Source organism: Betta splendens, chromosome 2 (assembly GCF_900634795.4).
Source record: "Betta splendens chromosome 2, fBetSpl5.4, whole genome shotgun sequence".
Lineage (NCBI taxonomy): Eukaryota > Metazoa > Chordata > Actinopteri > Anabantiformes > Osphronemidae > Betta > Betta splendens.
In genome coordinates this window covers 17,889,210-17,898,606 of record NC_040882.2, presented here as the reverse complement: position 1 = coordinate 17,898,606, position 9,397 = coordinate 17,889,210, and the positions used below count along the sequence as shown (strand labels likewise).

The 9,397-nt window shown below is 42.5% G+C and overlaps 2 protein-coding genes across 3 annotated transcripts; both read right to left on the bottom strand.

Annotated features, from left to right (window-relative positions):
* Positions 1-1,018: 1,018 nt before the first annotated feature.
* On the bottom strand, positions 1,019-1,754 carry LOC114851312 (protein S100-P-like). Its single transcript, XM_029143074.3, has 2 exons — positions 1,534-1,754; positions 1,019-1,225 (listed from the first exon to the last, which is right to left on the bottom strand). Exons 1-2 carry the CDS (start codon positions 1,669-1,671, stop codon positions 1,085-1,087), a joined length of 279 nt encoding a protein of 92 aa, XP_028998907.1. The 5' UTR covers positions 1,672-1,754; the 3' UTR covers positions 1,019-1,084.
* Positions 1,755-3,111: 1,357 nt separating this feature from the next.
* LOC114851311 (uncharacterized) lies at positions 3,112-7,884 on the bottom strand. 2 transcript variants are annotated; one of them, XM_029143072.3, is made up of 5 exons: positions 7,710-7,884; positions 7,116-7,451; positions 6,851-6,961; positions 5,406-5,512; positions 3,112-3,444 (listed from the first exon to the last, which is right to left on the bottom strand). In XM_029143072.3, the coding sequence occupies exons 1-5, from the start codon at positions 7,867-7,869 to the stop codon at positions 3,385-3,387; spliced, it is 774 nt and encodes a 257-aa protein (XP_028998905.1). In that variant the 5' UTR covers positions 7,870-7,884; the 3' UTR covers positions 3,112-3,384. The 2 variants fall into 2 exon arrangements, with proteins under 2 accessions (XP_028998905.1, XP_055369171.1); XM_055513196.1 differs by having other exon boundaries at positions 6,851-6,925.
* Positions 7,885-9,397: the final 1,513 nt, after the last annotated feature.

The following is a 9,397-nucleotide window of genomic DNA, read 5'->3' as shown; positions in this document are numbered from 1 at the left end:
GTTTCCCCTCCGGTGCCAGCGAATCCCCAAATCCCTCCGTTGCTCTGTGAGCCTGAGCGCCTCAGGGGAATCATGGGTAGGAAACCTTGTGCTGCGTTGTGTTTTTGTTTATACTATTGTGTGCCACCTACACAACATCCCTCCACCAGCCTGTTGTTTAGGGCGCTGTCGAGGCGCTGACACGCTTTGCAAACCACAGCTCTGACCGCTCGCTCCAGACGCCGCGAGGACGCGGCCGTCACGAGCGCATGCACCGTGGAGGCCGCGTGCTGCACCCCCGCGGTTCAGCGCGAGTTTAGAAGAAGCGCAGGTGGCCCGCGTTTCTTCTAAACTCGAGTTGGCTCGTCAAAACGGAGGAATCGCAGCGTTTTCGCCACTAAATGACATCATGTGGTTAAAAAAGACTTAAACATGCTCATCTGAACGATACAGTGACTCTGAGAAGCAGCGCTCAGAGTATTTTAGTTCCACTCTCGTCTGTTTCTTGTTAGACAAGAAGTCTGATAATTGTTCTAACATCAAAACGGAATCACAATTTCTACTGAAATGGTTATTAATAAATCTGTATCATGTCATTCCTCAAATGTAACGTCATAAATATTTTCCTCTAGTATAAATATTCAAACTCATATTTTTCAATATTAAACCCATGATGCTTCTTTTGTTACGTATTATTTATTTAGGTTTTTGTTTAAACAGATATTAAAGGTTTTGCACATATTTTGACTAACAGCCTAAATCTTATTTAGGACTTTTATGATTTAAACGTGACTGTGAGAACTATTGTATGAGAATTGCACTTTAAGGAACTAAAACCAAGCTCGACGTAAGTTTACTATTAGCTCATTACACATTTGGGTCTTGTAATACAACGATGTCTGAGGGAGTTCCACATCCCAGAGAATGTGTCCGCCGAAAACTGCACAGTTTGCTCTTCTGCATCCTTCCACATTCTTCCATTTCTAACTGCAGTAAATTTACGGTTGTGATTTGAAATCAGTCACACGACGCCGGACCGTGCACGGAAACGAGATCTCTTTATTGAAGTGGTTCTAAAAGCAGTTGCGTTTAGAAGTTGAAAGGCTCATTTCTTGACACAGCGGTCGTGGCAGGCGCAGGTCAGAGCCGCCACCATCACCACGAACTCACTGAAGTCCACCTCGGAGTCGCCGTTGAAGTCCAGACCCTTCAGCAGCTTGTCCACCTCCTCCTGGTTCTTGGCCACCTGCGCAGAGTCCAGAGGGAGCGCTTTTAAGTCTAGTCCAAATTTTGGGTGAAAAATAGAGGTTAGGGGAAAAAGCGGTCAAGGCAGAAGTTAAAAATGTGTCCTGTTTAAAAAGTTTAAAAAGAATGCAGAGTTTACATTAAAAAATAAAATTATATTGGAGCGTAACTCTAACGTACTGCTACCAAAGCTGGCAACGGCGTTTTAAATGAGATGATGAATATTGGGTTTTACCTGAGACCCGAGGTGCTTTACGCAGGTCATACAGTAATAACGGCCTGAACCTCGTTGCTCAGAGTGAACTCTACCTTGAGAAGTCCGGGCAGCTCCTTCTCCAGCAGCGTCTTGGCCTCGGCCTTGGTTAGAGTGTCGGGTTTCCCCTCGGCGCCGGCGTATGTGTCAAAGACCCTCATCAACATGGCCATAGCGGTCTCTAACTGGGTCATGGTTCCTGCTCGAGAGGCGCTGATGCACGTGGAAGTGGAGCGTTGAAGAGCAGGGCTGTGTGAGTGGAAGCGGAGGAACTGGCCCTTTTTATATATCTGATGGAAAGCGCTGCTCAGGAGCGGCGATAAGGCAGGATTCAAAAGGTCAATCGGTATTTGATGAAGGCAGTGGCGCCAACTGTATCAATACGACCTCCGCGCGGCAACGCCCAGTGTGCTGCAGATTTTCACCTGTTGATTCAAGGTGAAGTCTTTTCAATAATAACAGCAAAGACGAAAAACGATTCTACAACTACTGTAGACTTATCACAGGAAACGCAAACCAGGCTTCATTTACAATACTTTGCGTACAGTATGTGAGTTATAAACCTTGGCCTAGTTTCCACTTCGGGTAATGCTACAATATGATACTGAAACACGCCGAACCCCAGTCACTGTATTCACTGAGGGGGTGGACGTGAACCACAGAGAAACCTGTGTAAAGTTACATGAGAGCCAAGCAGCAGGTTTCCGTTCTCTCTGCGGCCCCGTTATAAAATGCAGCACTTAGACTTTCTGAAATCTATCGTTACAGTTACAGACACCAAGATATGAAATTAATGTTCACCTGAAGATACACCTTTCAGGATATGGTATGGTCCAACGAGTTGCACTGTAAGTAATGTGATGTAAGAAGATGGCTCATCATGGAAAAAAGGGTTTTTGGGGTTCTGTTTCACTATCGATTGGTGAAATCAAGTGCTGATGTTGTGGGAAAGGTAACAGAGAGGTGAGTTGGTGGTTAGCACCTTGTGCAGGTTGGTCTTCAGCTGCGTACTGTACATGACTAGGTTCAGTGGGCTGCGTTCCCATGAGGCTCCGTCCCTCTCAGGGTGTGAGTCACTGGTTTTCTCCCCGGGGTAAAGTGTCCGTCAATAAAATGTCTCAGCATTCAACAGGCTCCTGTGAGCTGTTAACCTCAGATAACTGCTGATAAAACTCTCAGGCTGCAGTAACAAAATCAAGTTTATACCAGTTTTACACTACTATGTATATATTTTGCTTTAGCTCCATTCGCATGCTTTGGATGCCTACATACTCCACGATCCGGTCACGCCAGCTTTGGCTGAAAGAAATAGTCAATAGTACCTGATCTACACGTGTGATGTGAGAACAGTGACTTTAAAACACGGCTTCAGTAAAACATGTTTAAAATGAATGCAACCTTCCACGTCTTCTGCTTCAGGTTTGTGTTTCTTGTGCAATAACACACACAACCAGACAGTGCCGGGTCGCAAAGCTTTCCACTTCCTGCCTTTGACCTATTATGATTCGGCCCCGTGATACCACAGTTTCCACTCGGTGTCCTTAACATGGGCTGATTCATTGTGAAACAGGCGCCTTTGCATCAGTACATCTGACATGGACCACTGACTGGCTGTTAGCATTCTCAGCAAAAGGAACCATTCACTGTTTATTTTATTATAAAATACACAGATATACACACACACACACACACACACACACAAAATCAGACCACAAAAACGTCAAAACATGGAAAATATAAAACAAACAAAAAAGTATGAAATAATTTACATCGGTATGCTTTGATAGCATATATATGTATAATCAATAAGAAATCCACCTATTCATAAAATGTAAACATAGGCATCAAAAGTAAATGTATGAACATTATATACATGCAGCAGGTGAAACCTTCCATTGAGTTGCTCCTCAGCCTTTGGTCGGCGTATGCTCAAAGTAGTCCAAGGATTCATAGACCATCACCTGGCACTGAAACAGAGAGAGAAACACAGTGTGTGTCAGTAAAATGTCAATACGTCAAACGCTCATAAGCTTCAGATGCTTCAGATAAGCTTATGATGAATGCGTTTATTATGGAAATAATAAAGAGGCGATGAATCACAACAGGATGTTACTCAGCGTGACGGCTCAAAGCTTTTAGTGCAGCCGTACAAATGAAATCATCATTTCAGAGTGTTGGACTAGAGAACCCAGGTCAGCGCTGTGCAACATGATCCAGCACAGAAATCCCACTTAACTAAGTGTGTCATTAATTAGTGTGAGGTTTTATTCCCAGGTACTCTATATTTAAATAAGGTGGAGAAATACGCTGGAAAGTGCACTTAAATGCAAATCAGCCTTTTTATATTCAACTGTCAAATTAAATGCTTGCTGTATGTGGGATTTGTTGGGTTTAGTTGTGCGAGGTCTTGAACCTTACTTTGTGAAGTGCCTTGAGATAACTTTGTTGTGATTTGGCGCTATATAAATAAAATTGAATTGAATTGAAATGGAATTGAACCTACCTTGTGTTTTTAATCGAGTAAGTAGTACTACTCCCTCCTAGTAAGAATGTGTTTTTAATTCATGACAAAGTAAACAAAACATTTTCCCCACAAAAAATCCTGATTTCAAACATCATCCATGAAAATTTTGTGAATTATTTTGACTTATTTCCAACAATAATACAAACAAGAAATATTATTAATAAAGAAATGAACCAAGTAGTGTAAAATGTAAAATAATTGTCATGTCACAAATTTGCATCTCATTCCATATTTCTAAAACCTTGTGCCATACTAGTAATCATGCTGTAACTGACTACGGAAAACCAATAACATAATATTTCTTATGAACATCTTGGTCGTGATGTCGTATTTATCTTGTTTGTCTTATTCCTGTCGCTGATGCGTGTTCTTTGATTCTGAATCTTAGTTAGTAAAACACTATGATAATCACATCAGACTCTGTTCACCTGCGCTTCATTGTATTACGACCGTTTTGCTATTAGTCAGTATTTATTTATTATTTTTCTTTACTATTTACTTTTAGAAAACGCGTGGTTTCCTATGAGCTCCTCATAGATTATCTATCCTAATAATCTTCTGCCTCAGTGCAAAGGTGTTTGTGTCTAATGATCGTTTCTGATGAAGCGAGTTTGCGTTCGGTGCGCAGGTTCTTTATTAGTCCTGGTAGATGATTCCGCTTTGGCCTTGCTCCCCTTTGCTCTGCATTCTGGGCCGAGCAGCGTTCACCCCAGTTCACCTGCTGGTGCAGCAGCGCTTATCTGTGGACGGCCACTTGTTGCTTTTTTCAGTCAAGTGTGAATTTTTTTTTATGTATAATGTTTTTTTGCCACTGCTTGACTTGATTACGTTCCATCTCTTCACATTTGTTCAGTGTCTGAGCAACAAGGCGTAAAACCCTCTGTGACCTTCAATCACACGCTGGACCGTGGAGTCAGACTCGTGCCTCCTGAGCTGAGCTGCCTTCGACATCGTCCACTTAAAGGTGAGTGTTTTTTTGATCATCTGTACAAAGGTTTGTTCGTGCCTTTAAATGGGCCTTCACACCTCTGTATTTCGCACCTCCACCACAGGTTGCTCACCCTCCCCACACTGTGGCAGGCATATTATAACCTTTGAATTCGGCCGTCTGAAACCATGTGAACGCACACACCTAAAGCAGGAAACAGACAACTATGGCAGCGTTAAAGCCTCGAATGCACCGACAGCGCGCAGGTAGAACTGGAAGATCCCAGGGTGCATTGCTGCCGCGACGCAGGGGCTTTACTGGTGTTTGAGTGTGAGGAGGTGGTTTCCCCGGTCCTCACGCTATCTGTCGGACAAAGGGGAACAGAGACGCTGCCTGTTGGGAAACAGCCGGCCGGTCTGCAGCCACAGCAGCTAAAAAGCCGTGAAAGCGCCTCTGTCTGCGCTGACGCCACTCACCCACTGAGAGGAGCCCCTGGAGGAGCTGGTGCTGTGCTTGTCCGAGTCTGCCACCTCCGAGTCCATGTGAGGAACCTCGTAGAGCACTCTGGCGGCTTCTGCTGAGCCTGCGGTCGACACAGATGGACAGTTATCAGAAAGAGTCCCGATGAGACGTTTGAGCGTCACCTCAACTTACATGGATTCTCCAGTTGCTCGTGTTTGTTTTAGCGACGCTTCACTTTTTCATTAGTACGAGTACTGCTGTCTCAGCTTTTAAGCCACAGTACTATTACAGTATTACACAATTTCCATTCTTGCGCATATGTGATGTGAAACAGGGTTTAATTTCAAACTTCCCATTTTGCATATGCAGTGAAACTGTCCAACTGTCTGACTATAAAGATCAAATAAAATAAGAGTGAACAATAGAGAAACAACAATAAATAAAATCTCAAAGTGTAACAGCAACTTCAGTATTCGGCCCCAGACATTTGTTATTGAAGTGATACTGTTGTTACTCTAACCTAATAAAAACACGTTCATTTTGTATGTGTTGCCCATAAACACCACACGTTGACCTTTTTGTGGTCTTGTTCCACATTTTAGCTGTAATGTGAGAATGTGACCAGGAGCTTCATAGCAGAACATTTAGCTGCTACATGTACAGTTGTTGCTATTCCCGTGTCCTGCTTATTGTTGGACACATGCATTTATCAGTATAGCGTGTTTATTACTGCAGTTTGTGCAGAAGGTGCTACTACATTACGCAGCTGCTTTCCGCGATTTCTATCAGAGAACGGTTGACGTGTGGGGTGTTGAATGTGATACAAACTATATTAGAATACATAGATTCTATCTTAGGAAAGCAAAACCTAATCTTGGTTACATTTATGATGTCCATGTGCGCACTTTAGATTCAAATGTTAAAAATTGTAATTATGGCAGATCCTGTGAATCCGATTGTAAATTAATATACTTTGGTGAAATATATTTTTCCATATATATATTTTATGTATATACAATATACATATGTAGAATTCTAATATTAATTACACAACCAATTCATATGATCATGTCAGACCTCAACTCCCCGTCATCAGAGCAGACGTGACCTGATGATACGGCGACGCTGGAGATGTCACCTGATGAGCTGAACAGTGGGTTTTTAATTTACGACTGTGATTATTCAATTTATTTCCTTGAAGCAGTTTACATGAAAACTGTTGGCACCAAAGCAGGACCTGTTTGAGGATTCTGTTTAGGTTCTGAGAAAATATTTTAACCTGATGATGCGATGATGTTCCTGGAAAGAGACGTTCTCTTGACTTTCATTGCTCTAGCCACCGTTAGAAAGGTTCACTTCCTTTGTTTGTGTTGTGGTGAGATGATGCAAATTAATCAGGTAAAATAGAACCACACGCACTCATGAGAGGTGACAGTGCTGGAGTACAATTTTTGTTTACCTTGTTTCCATCTCAGAATGCAGAAGCAGATGAGGGTGAGGATGAACAGTGGGACCACTACAGCCACAGCAGTTACTGTGTAGGAATGCCCAGGAGGCTCCTCAGACCGACCTGAAGAAAAAATATAAACATAAACAAACTTGTGATTTGTGTTTTTTGTTGTTCATGTAATATTGTCAGTGTAAATCAAAAAATATATATGTATTTTGCTTTACAGGTATATATGCACTAATAGATTAGTTTTTGTCTGTGCACATCCACCTACCTTCTGCTGTTTCATTCTTTATGTCTGTAACAGAGACGACTGTTCCATTTCCATAGAATACTTCGTAAAATGGTATCTCCACAGTTACTTTGCAGCCGTATCTTCCTGAATCTTCTCTTGTGATGTTTGATAAGGTCAGTGTCACACAGTTGCTAGGCTCAATGTTCACAGACAGATTCATCTTGCTCTTAATCTCTACGTCATTTTTCAACCAGTTTACTCTCGCCTTGCTTACAGGATGTAAACTTTCCTTCATCAAGCAACAGCTGACGTTGGCTTTGTCGCCCTCCATGACAGATAAATGAGAAGTGTAACGATGCGTTCCTGATGAAACACCTGGACAGAACAGATGAAGAACCTTAATGCTCTGTGGATTCTCCAGAATCCAAGAGATCCCATCACAGCAACAGACAAATACTGATCACTTTTTTCAGATACTACATGACTACATCATAATGAAGTGCGCACAAACAGTAAGATTCAAACACCAAAATGTATTCATACAAATAAATAAATACTTCAAACCCTAATATCAATAGATGCTTGAAGAAAATACTCCTAATAACGTGTCACCATCAGAGATCATGTACTTACTCCAGGACGAGGGGGTGCAGAGGCAGGCGAGCAGCAGGCTGCTCAGCACAAACTTCATCTTCTCACGCTGACGTCCTGCAGACGACTGACGCGCATCTGTCGAGAGCGGCTCTAAAGTCCCTCCCACCGCACAGGAGAAACTCAGAGTCACGCTGGGCATCGTGTTGTTCTCAGGTTTGTTCTGCGTGTTTGTTGCAGAGGAGTGTAAAAAACCACAGCCCGTGTTCCTTCCTCTCTCACTCAACTGGCACTTAACCAGTGTCTTGGAGCTGGGGTTCACACGATCACTCTTTTCAGTCGAAAGTCAAAATCACACTTTTAAAGTTCAGCAGTTTAACAACAAAATAGATTTTGTGGAGTCAATCTGTGAAAGTTGGACTGTTTTAATACAATAAAGCATTTTCACTGATATGATACGAGTCACCAGCTTCCAGGTGACACATGTGGCCTGTCCTGATCCCCGATCCAGCCCTCTAGAATCTAGTCTCACATTTAATCAGATGTGCAGTATGTTGTAAGTATGTAGTATGATGCTGTTAGTTGTTTAGTCTGACCACTAGGGGGCAGCAAAGGCTAAACGTTCTGTCTCACACAGCGGAAGTGGGACATTACTACAGATACACCTGATACACCATAGTTGTAATCTTTCATATCTTTGGTCAACACAGTTTTTAAATAAATTTCCTTATTTTACACCCTGCATAAATGTCAAACCTCACGCATGTTTATCTCTCAGTACCGACAGTGTAATCAAAGAAAAAACAGGTGCACTCTGTGGCTTCTCCTAATAAGAAGAGTGACTGGAGACAGAGAGTGCCTGAATGAGCAGGAATAATCTGGGATCCTAACAGTTTGTCAGGATCACTTTAGCTTAGACCCATGCACAGTATCCATTAGGTCTGTGCACTTGGGCAGTTTTTCTACAGTTCAATCGTATTTTTGTATGGAGATACTGAGACTCCTGGTAAATGATCACCCCACAGATTTCCTTCTGAAGTGTGTGAGGTTAGAATGGACATCGGTGAAGGTTCTCAGTCGTCGAGGTGGACATGTCTGAGGGTTGATTCATGTCACTGGACTTCTTCATTTCAGTAGGAACGTTTCACCACCAATACATGTGTCTTCTTCAGTCTGAAGAACGCTGGCTGGAGGCCACGCATTTATCCTCCAGTGAGGTTCCACTCAGTTATGAACATTCATTTACAGATATGTATCTAAGAATAAGTCACCACAGAACTATTTCTGTGACTGGATCACAACCTTTAGACACATTTGTCCAAATATATGTGGGACACGTCACCTTTTCACACCTCTCACCACTGGAAACCGTTGGTTGGAAACCTGGTAGGAGTGATGCTCCTCACACCAGACTGAAAGCTACCAACACACACACAGCTTGCATCATTTTTATTGCTGTTTCTTGCATATTTTTGTGTTTCTCACTATTCATTCCCCATTTTTCTTTTTCATTCTCGCACTCTTATGTCCTCTTCTTTATTGTCTTCACTTCCTTACCTGAGGCTGTCAGGCGTCAGCAAGGTGAGGGTTTAAAGTGCACAGCTCAGACAAGACTTGAGTTTAGTGGATTTAATCAGGCAAGCAAAGGTCGGTACAGAGATGAAGGTACAGCATAGACAGGGCTCAGGAACAGGTAGTGACCAAAAACCAGTATTTCAAAAACAGTCGAG